At 47.8% G+C, this 23,927-nt stretch overlaps 1 protein-coding gene across 2 annotated transcripts in view; it reads right to left on the reverse strand.

Annotated features, from left to right (window-relative positions):
* The window catches only part of ZBTB7C (zinc finger and BTB domain containing 7C), a 133,569-nt gene that overhangs the window by 47,720 nt on the left and 61,922 nt on the right, over positions 1 to 23,927 (reverse strand). Inside the window, exon 3 of one of the 2 annotated variants that reach the window (XM_085042031.1) lies at positions 3,105 to 3,186. The exons of the other annotated variant lie outside the window; for it this stretch is intronic. Coding sequence (XP_084898157.1) covers positions 3,105 to 3,186 — 82 coding nt within the window. The remainder of the gene's footprint in view (positions 1 to 3,104; positions 3,187 to 23,927) is intronic. 2 annotated transcript variants of the gene reach the window in all.

Genomic DNA, 23,927 nt, shown 5'->3' on the forward strand with positions numbered 1-23,927 from the left:
TGCTCAGCAGGGCAGGGTGGGGGATGGCAGTGCTGGGCTGCTGCCTCTCCTGGGCAGTGGAAGTCACTTGATGGTCCCAACATCTGCCTGAACCCACATGGAGATGGCACAGAGACTTCATGGTGTGGACATTCCCTCCTCCTCCTCCTCCTTCTCCCTCCTCCTCCTCTGCAGCTGCCAAGAACATCAAGTCCCTTGCAAAACCAACAGCTGGGATGTGGTGTCCTTTCGCCCACCTCAAAAACAATCACCCAGGACCACCACACACCCACTCCTTAGGTGCAAGGGCATCTTTTTGAAGAATACAGAAGAAAGCAATCCAAGAGCAGCAAGAAATAAATCTGCAATTAAGGCAAGCTGCTCACACAAGTGATACTTGAGAATTATGCAGACCTGTAAGCTAAGTTGCCATCAGGAACACAGCTCCTCTCAGGCTTCCAGTAAGGAATAAAAAACCTCTGACTAATATAAAGAGGCCTCCAAATCATTCTTGGCAGAAGCATCCCAGCCTCGGATCCCCTCCCTCTATTCATCACTAAAGCTCTCTCAGGCAAAGGAAAATAAACCATGCAGCTACCTCGCTGACCCGACCTGCAGCAGGGTGCAGCTGGGTGCTGGCTGCCCCTTCTCCAACATTAAATGCCAATAAAATAGCACATTTTATATATACATTATATTAATTTATGTACTGTATGTAAATTTATAATAGGCATTATACTTACACATGAAAATGTAAGTTACATGGGTGTATATGTGTCTAAATGTTATATAAAGTATTTCTATAAAATATTTTATATATATATATATTTTATATATATATTATTTTTCATTTATATTATATATATATTTAAAGTAATACAAATATTAAGGGGAATAACACCACACAGATGAGACCCATCATGATTCTGCATTCCCATCTCCCTCCTTCCAGAAAGGCAGAGGCACGGGCAGGGATGAGGGATGAGTCCTCCCATCACTGCCTGCTTTTCCAGGATCATCCCCACACAATATTATCATGTTTCTCTGTGGTCTGAGATCCTTCACCTTATTCCAATTACTTTCAAGTGTATAAAGGCATTCCACCGGGGACACTTGATGGGAAAAAGACCAGGACTAAGAACTGGGCAGGGAAGCCTCTACTTTTGAAACTATTTTAATAACTTGTTATTTAATTAAGAGCAATAGCTCTGAAATTATGTCAGTGAAACTTGCTACTTATTTATTAATTAGAGGAGGAATTTCAAAGGAGGCTATGGGAGTTAGGTGCTGGACAGCCCCGGGCTCGCTGGAAAATCCCAGGTTTCTCCAGCTGATGCTTGCTCAGTGCTCAAACACGCTGGGTCTGACTCCTCACTGCCTAGCACCTGAGGTAAACAGTGTCAAGCACAGGCAAAAAGTGAGTGTTAAATGCTGCCTGTTCTGGAGCAGGCGTTTGGAAAGTCCTTGCTGCCCTGGTGGGAGTGACAGAATGCATTGGAAGATCAGGGAGAGATCACAGAACATCTCCTTTACCCTTCCAGGAGTCTCGCTGGGCTGTCCTGCTGTTGATACATCAGGATATGTGCTGAGAAGCCTGTGAAAGGTGTCTTCTCTGGTGTGAGGTGCTGGAGATGCTGAAGGCACAAAGGGTTGGCCATGCCCATGGCATTGCTCCCTGCAAACAGCTCTTGGAAAGACCCAGCAATGTCAAAATCCTCCCAGGAGGAGAAACCTCGATTCCACTTCCGCCAAGCAGAGAGGAGAGAAAAGTCCTATTCAGGCTCATATACTGCCCCTGAGTGAACTGGAAGGGGTTCCACATCCCCTTTCTGAGGGCAGAGCAAGCTGCAGGTTCCCCCATGACCGCGCTGAGTGTTTCTGTCCACCCGACGCGCTCCGGGAAGCAGCGCTGGGACAGCCGAGCGCCGATTCCTCCTCTACTGAGCACATTCCTCCCCTCCTGTTTTCATTCAGCCCAACCTTAAACAAAACCACCACTGTTGTTTTTATCCGCGGCGCAGATCTGGGAATTGCCTACGTGGGGTCAGAGGAGCTGGAGAGGGGATTTGTGCTGCTGAAACAGCGTTTCATCTCGAGAAGGAGCTGTTAAAAATATAAGCGCTTAACGAGGTATAACACACTGTCCTGCTGCATCCCATTTGCTAGTGAAGAAGCAAAAAGTTCCCAAGATAGACTGAGATTTACACCAAGCTCCAGATTTGGGGTGTCCAGGAAAAGGACCTGCAGCTTCCCCATGCAAGCCCTGCTTGCAGCATGGGCAGCGCAGAGCAGGTTAGCCTTGAGCTGGGCTTAACTCTGCACCAAGCACCAACCTCCTCCCAACCATGCTTCCCAGCATGTCTTTAATCACAATTTCTCTGCCAGCATTAAATCTGCCCAGACCTTTTAACTATTAAAGAGAATGGGATTTTTTCCCACAAGTTGTCTGTAAAGTACAATTGAAACAAAAACTACTTCAACGCAAATACTAACAAACAAGTATTAGAAATATATAATGGAATATGACAGATAGTATCTTCTATTATTATAGACATATATTTCTATTACATATTTCCATCTACTAACATATTTGTTAATACATATTTCCATTCTATTCTATTCTATTCTACTCTATTTTAAATATTAATCAACTGCCTCATGAGATCTCTTCTGCCTACCCAGCTGGACACACTGGCAGATCTGTTTTTGCACCAGTATTTTCTATCTAAAACAAATAAACATATAACTAAGCTGGACTTTAAAAAAAAAAAAAAAAAAAAAGCCCCGCGAACTGAGAGGTTGTATCGTACAGGTGTTGATATAGAGCCAAAATCTCCGGGCTTGGTAAAGATTCAAGATACCAAGGAAGGAAATCAAGGAGATTCACGGGTTTGAGTTCAAACAGCAATTAAGAACGCATGTAAATGGCGATAGATTAGTACAGAGGATCGCTACGAAGCGCCAAAGATTTCCAACACGAACACGATTAGCCTCCGAGCAATAAATTCAAGAGCCTTCCCCTCCCCGCAATATCCTCCAAAAACCCTAAAAGCTGGGGGGGAAAGGTGGGGGTTGAAACTAAAAATCACACATTTTAGAAGGCAAAAATAGAGCGAGTGACCCACCTTCCCTGTCCAGGTGCCGACCCTCGTCCTCCCGCCGGCTGCCGTGGCTGCGGGGAATCCGGCAGCGTCGCTCCACGGGTGTCTGCAGCCAAGCGGAGATTGTCATTGATTTGTGTGCAGAAAGTTAAGCCTTTCTAGGAGCGGTTGGGAGATTTCACTCCCACCACTCCCTCTAAACCAAAAGTATTTGGCACCGAGCCCTCCTCGTCCACCTGTACTATTAAGGTCTAAACAACACGTGGGACACGGACTGATTTTCACCAGCTCTGTTAGTGTTTCCTTTTACAAACGGACACACAAAGTTCTTCAGAAAGAAAAACTTGGGGGTGGTTGTGGTTTCGATTTTTTTGTTCTAAGGCTTTTTTTTTTTTTTTAAATCTCATTTTTCTTAAAGCAGATTGATCTCATTCTTTTTGTTGTCTGCTCAGTGAGAACCAGACTCCCTGGTCTGACTGGCGACTCCCGACGTGCCCCCACAGAGGTTACTCTGTGATTGACTTTCCTATGATCTGCTCCACTTCTCCTGCAAACCATGCACCCATCTGAGACGGATAAATCCAGGGGAGGGGGGTGAAAACCACCTCTTTTAAAAAAGGAACTGAGTATAATTTAAGTAAAAGATCAGGTTTGCGCATGAATGACCCTAACAAGCGAGAAGACGGAGGCAAAGTGTCTTCAGATGGGGGAGCTGCTTACTCAAGTCCCCAGTCACTGAGCTACCCTGGTGACAAGACCCCAACCCAGGTGTCCAATCCAGGAAATGCCCGACTGGAAAACCTTCCCAAGTGGGCAGCGTGGGGCTTCCAAGCCCCACCCTCAGCACCCAGATTTGGAAGCCAACTCCTGGCCACCTCAGCTGCACCAGATGGCCAATAATCCCATTCCACACGCACCTCCCATGGCCCCTGGCCACAAGGATGCCCCCAGAGCAGGATTCACCCCTCGGGAGCCCATCTCAGCAGCCATGAGCAGCCTCTCCTGGCTAAGCCTGGCTCCCTGGCATGCACACAACCCCAAAGGGTTGGACATCCTGTTGACTGATCAGTAACTGGGCTCTCGCCTCTCCTCCTCACTGGGTGCCCTCATGAACAGCTTGTTCATGAGACTCTGCCCCAAATTAAGCAGTCACACTGAGTAAAATACTGCATTTCATAAAATGCTAGTTCCTTTCTGGCACAGGTATAATGACAACAAGGAAATACGTGGTTTTTGTTAATCCAATAAATCTGATGAGAGCAGCTGGACACTGAGTTCCACGTTACATGTCTTTCTGATGGTTTTCCTTTAAAGAAGCATATTTTAAAAAAGCCCCAAATCACAACCAGAATTGTTTATACAAGGGAAATCTTTCTGAAGCACAAGGCAAAATCAAGTGTAAGATAGCCTGGGGCAACCTGGCACTCCCAGACACAGCCTGGAAGAGCTCCGTGCTCAGCGCATGGTTACTTTTGAAACTTTTATTACACACTTTCTTGGCCTGTAGGAAAAAAAATTAATGCTGTTTCCATCCCCACACCCAAACCACTATCTGCAGCTCCACTGACTACTGGGTTTCTAAGGAGTGTCTGGGTAAATCAGTAAATGAAGTCGGAGTGAACAATGTGTCTGGCCCCAGATAAGCGTAGAGCAAAACTTGGGCAGCATCCAGTGACTGCCAAAGTCGGCATGGAGAGGAACACCAGTTGCCACCCACTGCTTTTCCTGGTACTCCTGTAGCTGACATCCCCTGTGGGATGGGAGCACCCAAGCAACCACCCACCCAAGCTCCTCAATCACAAAACCATGCAACTCTTCACTTCCCACAAAACCTACTTTTTTTTTTTCTTGATTCCCATCAAAAGGATTTGCCTTCATCAATTCACCAAAGCCAATGTGTTGAAGAAAAAAAGACATCTGTCCCATGCCAGCAAAGCACATCATTCATTGTCCTGCTTCTCAAGATGGTTTATAATCAGTGAGTATGGAAATGTCCTCAGCACCATTGTGGCAGAGTGTCCAGGGAAGGGTCTGGAGCATCAGGAGAGGCTGAGGGAGCTGGGAAAGGAGCTCAGCCTGGAGAAAAGGAGGCTCAGGGGGACCTTGTGGCTCTGCACAACTGCTGACAGGAGGGGACAGCCAGGGGGGTCACGCTGTGCTCCAGGGAACAGGGACAGGAGGAGAGGGAACAGCCTCAAGTTGTGCCAAGGGAGTTTGAGATTGGATATTAGGGAAAATTCCTTCGTGGAAAGAGTTGTCCATCCTGGCACAACTGCCCAGAGCAGTGGTGGAGTCCCCATCCCTGGAGGGATTTAAAAGCCACGTGGATGTGGCACTTGGGGACGTGGATCAGTGGTGGCCTTGGCAGCACTGAGGGAATGGCTGGACTTGAGGGCTTTTCTAGCCTAAACTATTCCAACCCCAAATCCTTGCAAGGCAAAACCAGTAGTTTCATACAGAAAAATACCTGGGTGTGGACCGTGACAATTGAAACATGTCAGTGATAACTGAGTCCAAAACCACTGCAGACCAATTAAGTCCCCACTGAACCCTGGAAATTATTTGCCCTTTTCCATATGAAATTAGCTCCCTTTTTTTTTTTTTGTATCACCATTAATGGAAGGTCAAACAGGTCTCCTACACTACTAATGAGAAGAAAATAAAGTACTTCTAAGAGGGTGTGAAATAAGAACAGCAGGATAAAGAAAAGAAAGAGTTGTGCCAGGCCCCACCTTGATTCACAAGGACAACAGGAAACACCTAGTAAAAATACAATCGAAAAGCTTGCAATGATTGCTTATTCCAGATGAAGAAAACTCTAATTTCGGTTATATTGAATTGAAAGCTTCCCAGAAGAGTACTTGAAGGAAGCTTTTCTAATCAGAAAAATAATTGATCATCAAATGCAAAGATTTTCATGGGCAAAATAAATTTTGACACAGTTTTGGGGGTGGCTTTTTTTTGGTTTGTGAATTTGTACAGTATTTACCTTTTGTCCTTCCGTTTTTCAGGCTGGTTTGAAGCTTTTTCTAGTTGGAGCCCAATAATCAACTTCAATGAATACAGCTCTCTGAGAGCCAAAGGAAGGTATTTTTTGCAATGAGATTTGCTGCATCAGTCATATTTTTCAAAGGAAAATAATTTTCTTCCTCAAACATCCCTATTTCATTGCCAAACCACGGTGGTAAAAAAAACCCCACTTTTTTTTTTTTTTTTTTTAACGGGTTGATTTTGGTAAGAAATAGAACCCAGAAAAATATTCTCCCCCCCCAAATCTCACAGAAGATCCTTGCAAATGGGAAACTTGGAAAAGCCTGGGGAGGTTTCCTCCGAGGTGTCCATCCCACACACCCACATGCATTTCCGTTTGCAGTGCTGCATATCCCCATTAACTCCAACATGGCCATAAAGCTAAGCCTTGCCTAAGTGCTTCCAAATGCTGGCCTTATTTTAAAGGTGACAGAGGAAGGGGAAGGAAGAGATGTGAGCCAACAATCCTGACAAACACCTTCATGGCTGGGGCACCAGCAGGGCAGGAAGGAGTAGGATGGGGACATCACCCAACTCGTTTAAGGTCTCTGTGCTCATGGCGCAAGGATGAGCTGCTGGTTTTCCATTTTTAAAAGGGAATCATGGGCCTTGGGAAAGGGTGAAGGGGTGAATCGTTGAAGATATTTCCTTGCCCCACACCCTGCAGTTTCCAGCAGGAATTACCAGTTACCTCATGCCACAGACTAGGCAGATTCACTGGTCCAGGATGTGTCTAAAAACAAAGCTGCTGCTGCCATAACACCCTTGCGGCGTTAAACACACAACCTCTACAATGGTACAGCAAAGACACTTCATTGCAAAAATTTAGGTATTTTAAACTGTTAGCTTGTTATGAGTTTATATACCTGTGTGGTACAACAAATGTGATTAACTAGCTACCATAGATCACAACAGGAACAGGCATCGGATGTAACCAATCACCAGGCCCACAGTGTGAGCACTTATTGGTTCTAATAATTGTTTTACAATTATGTAACTTGTTTTTCACCTCTAGTTTGGCTGGGTCACTCCCAGAATGCTTTTCTAGTTAGCCAAACTAACAGAAGTGAGCAAGGATTTTACAAGGGCAGCAAGGCTCTTATCAAAAAAACCAAAAAGCTCTGAAGGAAATCAGTGGAAACCAACACTGATGAAGTGCTTTGCTTAAACAATATCAGTGATTTCATATTTGAGACCTTGATGGTTGTAATCCAGACTGATCCTGAGGGATCCCCAGTGCTTTGTAATGGAAAGCAGAAGACAATGAGGCTCCATTGTCTCCAATGGAAATGGTCAGTTATGGTACCCAGAGTCTTCCTCAAGGAATGAAAGCACAGTTGGATTTTTTCAAGGAACAAGGCTGGACAGAGCCATGGTGATATTGAACAGGTGTGTGTGTGTATATGTTTTAACAATATATGTGCAACTACAGGGAAGGATTTTTCTACATCATATGACTTCACTGAAAAACTCTTGAAAGAGCTGCCTCCCTGACCTCCCCCTGACTGCCCCCCTGACCTGGAAATGCAGCTACCTCTGGGCCCCACAGCTCCCAAATCCTTCTTGATCCACAGTTCCCAGTCTTTTTTGGTCCCATGCAGCTTCAGGGTATGAGGAAGATTTTACATAAGCAAGAATATGGCAAAACTTTTGCACAAACTTTCAATTAAACCTGTATTTGGTTAGATAACACATGCCTGAAGGCAACATCCTGGTCATAAAAATCCCAGAACGGCTTAGGTTGGGAGGGACTTTCAAGACCACCTCTTTCCAACCCCCTTGTCATGGATGGGGACACCTTCCACTAGACCAGGTGACTTTACTTGTTTTTAGTGCTTCAGTCCTCCCTTTCTCTTCATTGAGAAAGATTTTTGAGTCTCCTACAGCTTGTGTTGATGCAGGACTGGGCTTGGGTGAGGGCAGCTAAAAATAAATGGCCATAAAATTAAATTTAAACACAAATGGATGTTAACAATAAAAGGCTCGATGTGGATCAAAGACCCTTTTTTCAGAGGTTGGTGGCTTGATGCAGAGTTTTATTGGGGGCACCTGTCACACCCCAGGGCTGGGTGAGATGAAAGCCCCCAAGGAGGTTCGGACCACACAGAGCTTCTAAACATCCACTTTACATTTGTCACCATCCCCAGTGCCAAAAGACCTCCCCAGCATCCCAGACCAAATTTGAGATGGGTGGCAAAACCCTAAATCCAGTCTGCTGTGGGATGGAAGGGAGGTGAAGGAGAGCATCTGCAAAGACTCAGATGCTCCTGATGCTGCAGAGAGCAGCCTGACCTCCACTGCAATCACTTTACACCTCCCTGTGCAATTCACAGTCCCAGCTGCAATTTTGAAATGCTTTCCCTGCCTCGTAATTTCTCGATGGGTTATTTTTGCTTTGCTCTCACACAAAATGAGCTGCAGCTTCTTGCTAGTCCCACTCACACCACCCCACAGGAGGATGGGCTAAGGAAAACCAAGCCAATGGCCTATCACACCCAGCATTTCAGCCTCCAGGCATTGGTAACCCTCTGCCCAGATCACCTGCTTTCCTTCCCAAACTGGAAACTTATCCTTACAAGGGAATAAGAAATCCCACAGAAGCTCTGTGAGGTAGGTGGAAACAAATCTCCTTTGCTTCCAAAAGCTATGGATCAGGCCACAGCTCCTTGCAGAGCATCACATTAATAGAGAGAGGCAAATGAACCATTTTACTTCTCCTAGCTGAAAGAAAAAATAAAAATGCAGCTGACCCGATTTACCTTTCTGATAATGCATTTAAAAAAATGTTCCCGGGCTCAGGACTTTGCCAGCTGAGATTTCAGACGAAATGAGACTGTTTATGTCATGACCACAACCTTCTGAAAAATGCCTCTTTAGATGGGAAAGCTCACAAGACCCTCAGGTATAATGATCTCAGCTATATCAATAACCACATTTCGGCAGATTCATTATCTGCTCTCCAGCCTGCCCAGCCGCACAGCGAAGCGTTGCGGCAGGATGGAGCGAGAAAGGAAAACATTGAATTCAGCCCTTCTTCCTACTGAAAAAAAAAAAAAATTGACATTGTGGGTCATTCTTTTCCTTAGCAAAAGCCAAGCTTTTATTTCCACTGGTTTCACGCCGTACTCGGGAGGGAGGACCTGAGCTACACACAATATTGAACACAACCGATCAATCCCCCTCCAGTGGGTGCAGGAGGATTTTCCTGCACAGCTCCCATCTTTACTCCCCAAGCATCCTCATCCCTTGCCACCCCAAACTTTACAGCAGAACATATTTTTTTGGCCTGTTCCCCTCACAACGTTCACTCCATTATTCAAGATTTTAACACCCATCACTCCATTATTCAGGGTTTTGACATCCATGTTAAATCTACTCATGGATTTCAGACCACACTTCATAGGAAATTTAGGCTACAAAACAAAGGTTTATTTCATATTGGTATTTCCAAGCAACAGGGACCGTTATGATCATGTACTTTGCCCTCCAGCTTCATACAAAATAAAATAATTCACATAGTAATTTCTGCAGCAAGGCTCTCATTCCTGCCTGCCCTACAGCATTTAGAAGCAGAGGCAATCTTGGCTGGAAGATTTCAAATCAAGGGGGCTTGCCCTGATCCTTTGGCAAGTGTTTCTAGAAGTTTATCAGTCTCATTATGAAAAAGAAATTGCACTTTTTTTCTTTCCTTTTTTTTTTGCCTGGACATGTTTAACTCCAGTTTCTGAGCATCTCATCACACCAACCCTTTTTCTGCTACATAAAACATTTTGACTCTCTTCCCAAAGTGGAGATTTGAAGGCTACAATCCTGTGAGTATGAGAGCTGCAAGCATCTCCCACAGTATCTCACAACAGAATCCCAGAATTGTTTGGACTGAAAAGGACTTTGAAGATCATCTCCTTCCACCCCCTGCCATGGGCAGGGACACCTTCCACTATCCCAGATTGCTCCAAGCCCTGTCCAACCTGGCCTTGGACACTCCAGGGATCCAGGGGCAGCCACAGCTTCTCTGGGCACCCTGTGCCAGGGCCTCACCACCCTCACAGCCAGCAATTCCTTCCCAATATCCCATCTCTCCCTGCTCTCTGGCACTGGGAAGCCATTCCCTGTGTCCTGTCCCTCCATGCCTTGTCCCCAGTCCCTCTGCAGCTCTCCTGGAGCCCCTTTAGGCCCTGGCAGGAGCTCTGAGCTCTCCCTGGAGCTTCTCTTGTCCAGCTGAACACCCCCAGCTCTCCCAGCCTGGCTCCAGAGCAGAGTTGCTCCAGCCCTTGGATGCTCCATGGCCTCCTCTGGGCTCATTCCAGCAGCTCCATGTCTCCTTATATCCTGATATAAGGCCCAGAGCTGGACACAGGACTCCAGGTGGGGTCTCACCAGCATGAAGCAGAAGAAGCCCCTGACAGATCTCTACCCCTCCATCGAGCTCACCTGCCCTCCCTGCCACAAGCTGTGGCATTTGTTCTTGCAACAACCCACAGCTGGGAAAATGGGAGGAAATTAAAATTGCAAAGGCAAGATGGGAGAAAGAAACAGCAGCTCTGCCCTAGGTCAGGGGAGAGAGCAAGCAGCCACAAACTGCCAGGACAGACGAGGGCTTGTACATCCAAGAGTGATTAACCTAAAATTAGCATGGCAGCCTGGAGGTGGGGGGTTTACAGACAGGCTGGGATGCAGAATGGTCACAACTTGAAAAAATCTCAAAGTTTTGGGGTCAAATCTCATCCCTTCTGGAAGGGCTGAGGTGTCTGATGGTTTTGGAGCTCTTGGAGGTGGCCCAGCAAATTCCTAACTCCTCCTCAATGAATGCAAAGCGATGGAGGGCAGGGAGAGGAATTTCTGCTCCTCAGGCCTCCCCCAGGGTCCTACACTGTGTCAATGCAAGGAATTGACCTCCCAGCAACAGAGGCAACACAGCAGAGACTTCTGGTCGGTGCAGAGGCACAGAGCAAAGCCCACAGCATGTTTGGCTGCATATGGAAAAGGGACGGCGAACAATCCTGGCAATATTATAATGCCTTTGTGTAAATCAGCAGCACAGCCTCAGATGGGGAGAAAAGTAATGATGCAGAAAAGGCAAGAAGTGTTCAATCAATATTTCTGCTCTGCATCTGGAAAGAAGGCAGGATGAGGTGCTTGTATCACATGAGGAGGATGAAGCACTTTCCAGTCCATTAGTAACCAAGGAGGTTGTTAAACAGCATCTACCAGCGATAAACAATTTTGAATCAGCAGGCCTGGATAACTTGCTCCCAAGAGCCCTCCAACAGCTGGCTGAGAAGCTCTCTGGCCTGCTGATGTTAATTTTTAATAAATCTTGGAATACCAGGGAAGATCCAGATGGATGGAAGCATGCAAATACTGCACTAATCTGCTAAAGGGGCAAGTGGGATGGCCTGATGAACAGGTTGGCTTGCCTGCCATCAGTCATGGGTAAAAAAATGGGAGCCCTAGTGAAAGTCACCCAGAAGAGGAATTAAAGGATGGAAATGCAGCTCATGTTTGTCAGAGCGGTTCTGCGGCCAACACACCATGTCAAACAAAGCTGATTTCATTCTTTGAGTAGATTACAAGTTTGGTTAATAAAGATAATTGCTTAGAGATAATATACATATGCTTTTGTACAGCATTTGATTTACTAGGGCGTGGCATGTTGATTATCAAATAAGCACTGCATTATGAGAATTAAGCTCATGTGCAGGGGATTCGCAGGTGATCCCAACAAAGCTGTCTGAGGGGAATTGGGCTGTTTCCAGGGGGATTTCACATGGCTCAATCCCAGCGCCAATATTCAGCATTTTCTTATCTGGAAGCAAATACAACATCGCTGCTGATAAATCAGCTATGAGGTACACAAACAGGAGAGGCCAAGCCATCTGAGCAGAGCTGAGATGATGACAGCCCAGCATTTGGCTGGGGTCATCACTGCACCTCAGAGGATAAGAGGAAGGGGACAGTTGAGGAAAAGCAGAGGTGGGATGCTCAGAATCAGGGCAGTGATGCTGTAGCAGGTGGTGGTGGGGACTATGTGCCCCCAGGGAGATGGAAGAGGGCAGAAGGTTGGATGTCACACATCCCTAAGGAAAGCTTCTTGGGTGGGTATCAGGAGGTAGATCAGAGCCTGGGATGAGGGGGGCTGAGAGGAACAACTCCATACTGCAGGACTTTGCATCTGGGAGTGGATATTGCCTAGGAAAGGATGCATGACCCAGACACTGACCTCTGTGACCCTGAGGGAATCAACTAAAGCTTGAACGAGATTTACCTGAAAGGAATATCCCATATGGCCTTTTGCATCCCTGAGCTTTGGGATCTGTCCCTTGGGAAAACACTCAATGCATGGGCAGAAATCTCAGTGACCCCCCAAAGGGAAGTGCAGAGATACCAGGCATGGAGTGATACCCCTGTGGGCACCTTGGACACCTTAGTCTTGTATGCTGCTCCAGACCCAGAAATCTAGTGGAAAGTAAAGATTTTCAGAAACCTTTAGCAAGCCTAAGTTCTCAAACAACCCTACGTGAAGCAGCTTTGCCGCATTGTAGTTACACCAGTATCTTACTCTACCTCTAGCACCTTCTTCAGCAACATGTCTTCTTTTTTCTGAGGCATCATCAATTCAATTCAACTCAATTTTACTTTGGTTTATTTCTACTCGCCCATCCTCGAAAACCAGAAGTTACTCGTATTTACATGGGACAAATGCTGTTTAGGAAAAGCTGCTCATCCTGGCTGTGGCCAGCCAATATCCATCCCTTGCTTGGGCAGATGTTGGAGAGATGTGGGGCTCAGGAAATTCATGGGAGAGTGCATTTCTCTAGGTTAAGAGCAGAAGAGAGATCTGTGGGAGAGAGAAGAGTGCATGCCCACCAGTTCATGTGTGCTCCTAGCTCTCAAACCCCAGGAGCAGTCTTCAGAATTCCACAGGAGCAAGGAAACACGTCCTTAGTGATTTGGACACACCAAACCAGGTCACAGGAGCAGAGGTTCTTGCCCAGCCTTCACTTGTGTCTTCTCCTGGGTCTGGAAGGACAGTGTGGTACCTTCTCTTCTTCCTTCTGCTTCTGCAGTTGCCTTGGAAGGCACCAGATCAGCTCAATCCCACAAAAGATGAGAGGAAACTTGTCCATCTCAAGAGCCAAGAAAGCCCTGACCAGTGTCATGGTTAGGCACCCTCACTGGACCTCATGGAGGTCCCTGGAGCAGCAAGGATGGGGAGGAGGGTCTCACACTGGATGGACACTGTGGCATCTCTCCAGTGGGAGAACCCAGGAGGTTTGTTCCCCAATCCCAGCCTGAACCAAGCTCAAGGATCGCTCACCTCCACCAGCATAACAAAGCAGGGCAATGGTCTCTGTAAAACAGCCTCACAGAAAAGCTAGAATTTTTTTTATCTCATGTCTTTCTGTCCTCCTGAATCCAATTCAAGGAAAAATTTAGCTTTCAACCTATTTTTTTCCATCTGTCAGGGTTTTCAGACACATTTGTTAATACGGCACATGTCCTAAACATTCCGTTTCCCATGGGAACTGGAGATGAAGTCTGGCTAAGGGCCAGGCTACCCTCATGTTTCCATTTGACTCTGCCACTAGCTAGTGATGGAGAACCTGCTGCTCACAATGTTCCTCAAGGGCTCCTCTGACTGCTCCTGCTCCAGGGACAGAATGAGGTCAACAATTCAAATCCCAAATGTTTAACCCAAACAGGCCCCATCCATCAACACCTGAGCAGTGGATTAGAATACATTGTTATTGCTGAAGGTGAATTGAAAGGATAAGGCATTAAATCAAACGTCTTACCTAATGCTAGACATTACAAAATGTTTCAACCTTTGCCAAAAGAAAAAAGAAAAAGAAAGAAAAAAAAAAGCCAGCTTGTTTTAAAATCACTGAATGCCAGCCAGCAGAGTTTTGGTGAGGTGATCCAAACTGAAGGTGAAGCTTTCTTCAAGAATGCTGCAGCCACCTTGTTGGGCTGCCCAGATGGAAGGTAAAAAATAGGTGCCCATCCAAAAAAAGACCATCAGGGGTCTCACCTGCAAATGCTACTGGGAAGATGCAGCAGGTACCAGCCAAAAACTTTGGACACAGGATCATCTTCTCTGCTATGGAACTACCAAACCGTCAGGAGCTCACAGGAAACTTCATCTCCCCAAAGAGTCACCAGTTTTGATTGCTTCTTCTACTTGACCTGAATTTATTTGCTTCAACTTCAGAAACATTCCAGGTCAGGTTTGAGCTGGCTTTGAGTATCCTGTTCTAGAGCAAGGTGTTGTAATGAGATGGGCTTTAAAGTCCTTTCCAACCCAAACCATTCTGGGACTACAGGATTCTGTGCACTAAAGGGGAGACAGAATCACCACAGCATCACTCCTGAGCATGCCTTTAAATATCTTTGCTTGGCACAAAGCCCTCAGTGGGTGAGAGCTCTGCCAGGGAATGCCTTGCCTGCCTCCCACCTTCTCTTCCTCCCCGGCTCTGCATCCATGAGCAGCCAGGCTGAGGAACACAGCATGGCCACTCAATTCCTCCAAGAAAGGTATTACCTCCACTCCCACCTTCCTCCTCACCTCCAACTCAGCTCCCTGGGACAGCATGTTTTTCCTCTGCCACAATTAATGCTTGACGAGGCAGAACATCACCCCCCTGCTCCAGTCGAGCCCGAGGGAGGGTGCAGCCAGAGTAAATTACTTAGAAGAGAAGGGAAAAAAAATAAAATTAAATAACCACAGCAGACAAAGGCTTCTTGTCTTAAAACCCTCACTCAGCCAGCACACACGGCAGGTTGGCACCAAGCTCAGGTGATGCTGCATTGGCAGGAGCTGTGCTGGGGTTGCTCTGGGCACCCCATTGCAGCACCCTCCCAAATTCAGCAACAGGGTCCCCAAGTGCTCACCCAGGCACTCAGTTTTTAGCAGGTGGAAAGGACCCAAGATTTCAAATTTAGGGAGATGTGCAAGACCTGAAAGGTTTGGCTCTGACTGCTCCAGCGAGATGTGGCTTTTTCAACAGGTTGAACCTTGTAATTGCATATTTTTCTCCCTTATATGAAAAAAAAAAGGAGGAGTAGAATGGACTCATTTATCAAATGCAGCCGAACACTAGGCTGGACTCAGAGTCAGTGACACTTTGTATAATGGCATTCCAGTTTGTCCTCCTAAATAATTTGTATTTTAATGAGCCCTTTGGCTCCAGCAGTAGTTTGTAGCCCCCACACTTTCTCAGGTCCTTCTGTGCTTTAATTTGATTTTTAAAATTTTTCAGTGCAATATTTTTATTAACAAAAAGAAAAAGAAAAGCAGGCTTGCTTCTCTCCTGGCTTACATGGGAGCAGGTAATGAATCTCTGAGCGCAGGAGTCATCTCAGCTCTTACCTCCATGGCCTTGCTGTTCCCAAACCTACTTATTTAGAAAACTCCCCCATCACGAGGTAATGGGAACAGAGAAAGTCGGCAAAGAGACAAAAAGGCAATCAGGGTCTTTACAGAAGCAGGGGAGCACCATGATTTCCACCTGTTCTTCTCCTGCTGGGACAGGTCTTTAGGTCAAGATACTGTAAATGAGAAGAAGTCGCTTCAGGGAGTGCAATCATGAGAGATGTGCTTTACATCAAAAAGCTGTTTTGCAGAGCCTGGTCTTGCTAAAAGCTCCTCCATTTGGGTCATGCTCAGCTTGCTGTGGAAATGGTGGCAGCCCAGAGCTTGTAATCCCCGTGCTGGTGGTGGGGTGGCTGGACTAGGTTAGCTGGGGGTACTTTGCACCCAAATTCCAGGTGCTCCAGGCCAAGGTGGTGGTCCTGGCTGTCTGTGGTGGGTCCCTGGGAAAGGACAGTGGGGCTCTGATCCCATAGCAAACCCATGTGGGCCAGAGCTGCCCCCCTCACAGCTGGGGGTGAAGGCACTTCCAGGCCATTTCAACACAAATTCTGACCTGTTCAAACAGCAAGTCACACCTACACCACCTACTCCTGGAGGTTCCTTGAGATAGAAGGTGTGTGGGTGCAGTGAAAACCCTCTAGAAAGCTCAGCAAAAGAGTGGGGACCAAAAGCTGTGGCAGCATCTTCCCTTGCCCACCTCTGAACCCCATCACCACGGGATCCTGCTCATGGTGGGGAAAGCTTGGTGGCCAGCCAGGTGCCCCCATGACACCCCCCCAGCCTGAGTGCCAGAGCAGGCACTGTCCCAGCTGAAGGATGGAGCAGAGACAGCTGGAACAGTCAGGAGGAGGGAATGAGAGATGCACAGTCAGGAGGAGGGAATGAGAGATGCACAGTCAGGAGGAGGGAATGAGAGATGGTGAGGGCCCCACATGTCCACTCCCCCGTGTGAGCCTAACGAGCCTCATTAACAGGGAGCACTTTGTTCTGCTGCTGGTGGGATGCGGGTGGGGGATGCAGGATGAGAGAGTCCTGACCCTTTCAGGCAAGGGAAGAGCCCTGGAAAGGTGACAGGCTCTGGAGGGGCCAGCAGCCTAAGCCAGGTTAGGGCTGGGGTGACACTGATGAAGTGGCGACATCCAGGACAAGGTGACCCAACTAGTCCATCCCCTTCCAGATTCCCTTCCCAGAACTCCAGGGCTGTGGGAGAAAAGAGCCACCAAGCACTTAACAGAGAGGTCAGAAAAGCAGCATCCCCTGTGCACATAGTTTCACTGGCAGACAGGATAGAGAGTTTATAATCAAGGCTACTCAAAAGGGAGTCTTGGCTTAAAAACCTGCAAAACCTCAGCAAACCTGGTTAAAACATCAGCCTAACCAGGCTCAGCGCAGCTCTCCCCTTCAGACTGGGGAAGCCAATGTTACAGGTTTATACACTAATTTATTTCTACCCATTTAACAAATTAATGTGTCCCTCCCAACCCCCTTCCCTGGAGTAGCAGCTCTGCAGCTCAGAGTCAGTGATACTCCTACTTCCCAAAGCCTTGGAGATACGCTTGACCTTCATTACTGCCCTGCTTTAATTTCCGGCCTCCCTTTGCTAACCCTCCCCAATGGAGCTCTGCCAGGCTTTCTCCCTCCCTTGAGACCATCCTTGCTGCTACTTTGCTTGGGTTTTAATCACCTTCTACTTTGATGCCTCCAATCTTTCACAGCCTCCCCCCCGTGCTGTGCCATCTCACCGGCCTTTTTGGGAGCACCAGATGGACCAGCCAGATTACTCTTAGGAAATACCTACTCTTTTCTTGGTTTCTTCCCTACCCTGGGAAAAGCTTCAAAGCTGCTCTCCCTGCTGGCAGGATTCCTTGGAGAAAAGCTCTGTGGACAAGGCCAGCAATCACAGAGTCCCAGAATGGTTTGAGTTGGAAGAGACCTTAAAGATCATTTCATTCCACCCTCCTGCCATGGGCAGGGACACTTCCACCAGACCAGGCTGCTCCAAGCCCTATCCAGCCTGGCCCTGGGCATTTCTAGGGATCCAGGGACAGCCACAGCTGCTCTAGGAAACCTGTGCCAGGGCTTGCCCACCCTCACAGGGAAGGATTTATTCCCAGTATAAAATCTAACCCTGCCCTCTGGCACTGGGAAGCCATTCCCTGTGTCCTGTCCCTCTGTGCCTTGTCCCAAGTCCCTCTGCAGCTCTCCTGGAGCCCCTTTAGGCCCTGGCAGGGGCTCTGAGGTCTCCCTGGAGCTTCCCTTCTTTAGGCTGTACTCCCCAATGTCCTATACCCAAGCAGCTTGGCATTATGGCTTTAGGTCACACCCTGGATTCACCACCTGCCCTACACAGCCCAACACCCACAGGCTGATGCACCAAGCCCCAGCTGCCCTTCCAAGAAGGTGCTCTCTCAACTCCAAGAAGCTCAAGATTGTTTTAAACCCCTGAATAAAGAGTGATCACTCCTCCAGGTCTCATTTATAACTCTTGTTTTCGTTACCATTCCCAAACAACATCCAAGCCTTATCTGAGTGTTAAATTCCCGGCTCTGGAGGCATCCCCTGGCTGCCACTTTCACAGACTCAACCCAAGGGGAAAACATTTTCTCATGGACACAGCTGCTTCCTTAAACAGACCCTGTGTTGTGAGATAGGGAGATCAGAAACATCCAGCATACTTTCTCTGGCCACTCATTAGCTCAGAGATCCCCTTTTCCCTGCCTCTGCTTGGCTCTAAATCCCCCCCACAGCTTTTTCCAGCCTCTCTCTCAGTGATTTTTTCCTCTGGCTGGTAATTGTTCTCATTGCCCTTGGCTCACAGATGGTCCTTGGAGAGCTCAGTGTTGACGTGGTGCCAGCTCTGCTCCACTCCAGCTGCTAAAGGGCATTAGCAGACCATCCACCACTGTGCAGAGACCTTTCCCTGCTCCATCTGCCCTTCCACACCCACAGAATCACTGCAAAAGGCTTTGCTCACCAGAGCTGCCACAGCTGGGCAATGTCTCAGCCCCATCCCAGCATCCAGGTCACCCCCCAGCCCCTCTGCCCCCTACACTAAGCCTCCCCACGCTTTCTGGATCTCCCTACCCACCCTTCCTCCTTGACAGTCTCTCCTGCCATGCCAGCTGAGTCACTTCCCCTTCTCCAAAGCTCTCCTTCAAGCTTTCCCATCCCCTTTGGCTCAGGAGTGTCTCTGCAGTTTCAATCCCAGCAAACCTTACCTACAGAGGGGATTCCTGTGATCAGGGAGCACAGGAGATTCTGAAATTCTTCATGCTGAGGGTGACAAAACACCAGCACAGGTTGCCCAGAGAAGCTGTGGCTGCCCCTGGACCCCTGAAGTGTCCAGGGCCAGGTTGGACAGGGCTTGGAGCACCCTGGGATAGTGGAAGGTATCCTTGGCCATGGCAGGGGTGGAAAGAGATGAGCTTTAAGATCCCTTCAACACAACCCATTCTGTAATTCCAGCCCCTGGGCTCCACTGGGAAAACTGGGACTGCCACCCAGGCAGGATGGATGTGAGTGGAAGAAAATAAGGGGGAAAAAACACGGCAGAGCAGAGAGGAGGTGAAAGGAGGTCTTATTTTTCACCAAGCCAAGTTGTTTTTGGAGGCACAGACACTGGGTTCATTCATGAAGCAGCTAAGTGCAGGGTTTTCAACGGAAACAATGAATTAACAAGGATGAGCAGCAACAGGATAAATGACCTTTTCCCTGCCTCCCAAAGTGTCCTGTTTCTTTCCTAACCAAGCAGCCAACAGCTCATTTAGCTTCAAGGCATTCAGCCCCAGAGACCTGGTGCCTCTAGAGAAGCCCAAGGGCTTAGAGAGGAGCTTCCCACAGAGGAACCTCCTTCCCTGTGGCTCCATACCCTTCCCACTCAAACCCATGGGGGCTGTAGAGGATCCCACATGGCATTTGGGATGTGAAGCATGGGTGTTGCCACGCAGCAAGGTGACAGCCCCACGGCCAAAGCCAAGGCGTCATGGAATGAAGCTGCATCAGAGAAATTGCAGACTGGAAATCAGGAACAGGCTGTTCCCCCAGAGGGTGGTCAGGCACTGGAACAGCTCCCCAGGGATGTGGTCATGGCCCCACGCCTGACAGTTCAAGGAGCATCTAGAAGATGCTCTTACAGTCCAGCAAGGAGTGGGAAGTTGTACTCGGTGGTCCTAATAGGTTCCTTGCAATTTAGAATAACAGACTTGTTACGGTTGGAAAAGCCCTCCAAGATCATTGAATACAACCATTCTGCCAGCACTGCCGTGGCCACCACTAACCATGTCCTCAGGGGCCACATCCACGTGGCTTTTAAACACCTCCAAGGATGGGGACTCCACCACTGCCCTGTGCCATGGCTGGACAACCCTTTCCATGACAAAATTTTCCCCAATATCCAACCTAAACCTCCCCTGGCTGCACCATCCTGTCAGGAGTTGTGCAGAGCCAGGTCATCCCTGAGCCTCCTTTTCTCCAGGCTGAGAAGGGGCTTTTCTCTTTTCCCAGCTCCTTCAGCCACTCCTGCTGCTCCAGACCCTTCCCCAGCTCCATTCCCTTCCGTGGACACACAAGATATTCCATGACACTCATGATCCTATATCAGGGCCCTGAATAGAAACCCAGCAGGACCCAACTGAACCCATCCATGGGAAAAAAATCCCAGTTCACTGAGAACCCAGTACCTTTCACCAGTGAGCAATTTCTCTTCAAAGACTGAGAAGGAAAGTGGTTTGACTCACAGTTTCTGCTATCTCAAAATCTATCAGAGGGATACACTACCCTATGCTAACATAACGGATTAAAGCAGAAGATAAAATGCCGTTCCATTATCTATTTATTAAAAGCACCACTTGAACTGCTTTTATTCAGTGTACATCTCCCAGTAAAGAGGCACTCCTTGACGGTGTAAATCAGCGAGCAATTGTGTTTTAACAGCCTTTAGAATGGCATTTCCCCACGCTTTTAGACAGAGTATCAGACAGAAAACCTCTTCCAAAACTCACTTATCGTAACAGGCGAGATCACAGAGCTCTTTACTGCTCCTCTACCACCAAGACAAATAGAAAATGGGCTTCTAAAACTCACAAAGCAGAGATCATTCCCATTTCTGCCGCATGAATATCCTTAATGACAGGACAAAATAAATAATTTTGTTAGCAGGGGAGAACTGTGCAGCTCCCACTGACAGATGGGAGTCCTGGTAGGCGATGAAATGCAGACTGCAGCTCCCAGCCCAACGATGCCACCTCTGTGGTAGCTGTGGGTTCTGTAGGAATCAGCTCTTAGAGAGCCAGAAGGGGTGAAGCCACTTTGAATCTAGCAATTCTCTGAGCAAAAGGGGAAGAAATTATGCCAAACTTTAAGTAAAAGATTTCAGGTGTGAATATAGCAATACATGTGAACTGCACAACAAAAGGGAGGTTGCTGGATTCTCTCTGCTTCACCAGAATAAATTAGGCTTTTGCTTGATTGAGGATATTTTTCCATGCCAAGAAATATTCCCCCTTACTTTTTGCTAGGCTCTGCTGCTTTGGTATTCTAATTTTATTTACAAAGTGTTTCAATAAAGAAACCTGGAGCAAGAGTATTCATGAGCTGGTTAGATTTCAGATGAAATGCTGGTGGAAGACAAGCACAGCAAGATTCACCCTGAGATGTGGAAGTGAACAGAGTCTCCACTATGGACATGAGCAAATGTCAGATCTGATCAGGAGAGGAGGGAAAGGGATGGAGCCACATGCATGGGGAAGGATACCCATGGTCTGGAAATTACATGAGTGGATAGGTAGATGGATGGAGGATGGAGGGTGGATGGATGGATGGATGGATGGATGGATGGATGGATGGATGGAAGATGGATGGATGGAGGATGGATAGATCGATGGATAGATGGATGGATGCATGGATGGATGGATGGATGGATGGACAGATGGATTCTGACCACACTTCTGACCACTGAGGTCAGAAGGACCTCAGCACTGTGGCAGACTCAATGCTGAGGTTGCTGTCACTGCTCCTTCCTTTCTGCTGGCCACCTGCAGTTTATCTCCTGCTGCAGATGAACTGGGGCCCTGCCTTGCTGGGGACAGCCAGGGCCCAGCTGTGTCACCTGTAAGGCCACCCTCTCTGGCTGGCTGCTCACCCAGCCTGATACACCCCAAACTTCTGGCTGCTCTTACACAAGCTAAATTCTGACAGGGCTGACAAACCTGAAAGATCATTTCTAACCACAATCACTTCAAATTCAGCCTGTGACCTCCTTGGCAAGATCTCCCTTCAGCACAGCAGCCCCAAACAGGAGCTGACAGTGCTCTGCAACCTTTTGAACCAGCACGCAGGTCCCCTGGGTACTGAGGGGAGGGTTTCTCTCAACTGCATGCAAGCTCCCTGGCTCTGACAGCCCTGCTCTTGGGCTGCCTGGGAGGGGACCAGCATCCCATTCCCTCCGTTCCATGGTGTGAAAGGTCACTGGGGAAGGTGCACTTGTCACCAGGAATAAACCACGACACAGAAGTTGTGTCACGTCTTCTCTCTGGGAGGACAGAGCCAGCTGAAGTCAGAGAAAATCTCTCCTGACGCCGGTGGGGTTTGGATCTGTCCTGCAGCAGCGAGCAGGAATGCCAAGCAGCAAGGAGCAAAACCTCTCCTAAATGACATGGGTTATCACCTGGCATGGAGGGAGCCCCAGGGGACACCCAGGGCAGGTATCCCTTCACACTGAGGTGCCAACCAGTGCAGCCTGACTATCTCCTTATCATGTCACCCCATTACCATAAAGCTTGGACAATGCCAGCGTCCCATTCAGGCTAAATAAATCCCTTCCCTTTGCCTCCCCTGACAGCACATCTTACCCAGAGCTATTCTGAGACAAGAGCCACCAGCAGACCAGAGAGGATTGTGTTTGAGGGTCCAGCTCAGGAGAGCATGGCTGATCCCCAGTACTCCTGAAATATTCAAGTTTCCCAGATGTACCTCATAGTTTTCCACATTTTACTACCTTTATCTATCAGAATGATGTTAGAGAAGCTTTTATTTCTCTCTGCAACTGGTAGAAATAAGAAACAAAAATACAGCAAGAGTGACCCACACAGAAGAGAAGCAACCCTCATCTGATCTGCTGGGAAGAAGATACCAGGGCCAGCCAGCAGCAATGCCTTACCTGGTTTACCTGGCTCAGCAATGTCCCAGGAAACCAAGGATGAACCACAGACCCCCTGAATGAGATGTTCTGCAGGGGAAAAGATGATGTCCTGCTATGCTCTGGTTGAAGCCCAGGAGAAAGCAGCACAGCCCAGGGGAGTGATCAGCAAGGCCAACCCTTCAGCTCTCAGGGCTGGCAGGCAGAAGCTGACACAGGCAGGGGTGTCACCACACTAAAGAGCTCACACACGTTGAGCCCACGTCTGGCCCCTCTGCTCCTCCCTGAAATGTGGGTCAAGCCACAAGGTGACAGCTAGTGCTAAGGGAGCCAGCTCTGCCCACCAAGGTGCTGCCAGCACTGTATCAAAAACTAAAGCCAAGCAATAAAAATTAAAAGAGAAGTAATATGGATCATAAAACCCAAGCATAAGACTAAAAAGTCCCCAGACACTGATGTGTCGTTAAGATAAGGCATGAAACTCCCCTTGCAGCACTGCCAGGTTTCCTTTCCATGAGATATTATCCTGGTTTCTGATTATTGTTTTATCAAAAATGGGTCAGGCTTTTGTCACCTGGCTCCCCAGTGTTAAGGAAAAAAGGGGGTGGAAAGGCTTGGGACTTGTGTGTCACCCCTCTACATCATTTCTTGTGTCTCATCTACCCACTGGGCTTTGTGGCTGAGACCCTCAGTGCCTCGAACCAACAATTCCACACATCCTGTTCAGGAAGGATGCTGTGGAGAAATGCTAAAAAGACCCATAGGAACTAGGAATGTTTTGGGTTGGAAAGGAACTACTAAAGGCCATTTAATCCAGTCCCTTTTCCATGGGCAGGGTCACCTTCCACTAGACCAGGGTGCTCCAAGTCCCATCCAACCTGGCCAGGAATGGGACATCCACCACCTCTCTGATAACTGAAAACTAAAATAACTGGGCCCAGCCTAAGGGGGCTGCTGGGTTGAGCTCTGATAAGAGAAAACATCATTTTGTTAAAAGTTCTCCATCCCCCAACCTTGCAGTGACTGTTAACTCACAGGCATCTTCCCCCATCCCATTGTTTTCCCACTACAGAAGGTTCCACTGAAACAGCAGCCCGAGCACTGAGAGTTTTATATGGGTAGGAGTCCAGATTTAACTCTTTTGGACACAAAGCTAAGGTTTTAATAATCCCTGGTCACTGGGAAAAAAAAAAAAAAAGAAGTGGGAGATGATTCACTGCCCTCACCAGCACTGCCCAGCATCTCCATCCCCCATGGATGCAGCCCTGCTGGCCCATTAACATCCCTTTCTTCTTGCATATGTTGCCTG

This window comes from Lichenostomus cassidix, chromosome Z (genome assembly GCF_008360975.1).
Source record: "Lichenostomus cassidix isolate B80296 chromosome Z, HeHo_3.0, whole genome shotgun sequence".
NCBI lineage: Eukaryota > Metazoa > Chordata > Aves > Passeriformes > Meliphagidae > Lichenostomus > Lichenostomus cassidix.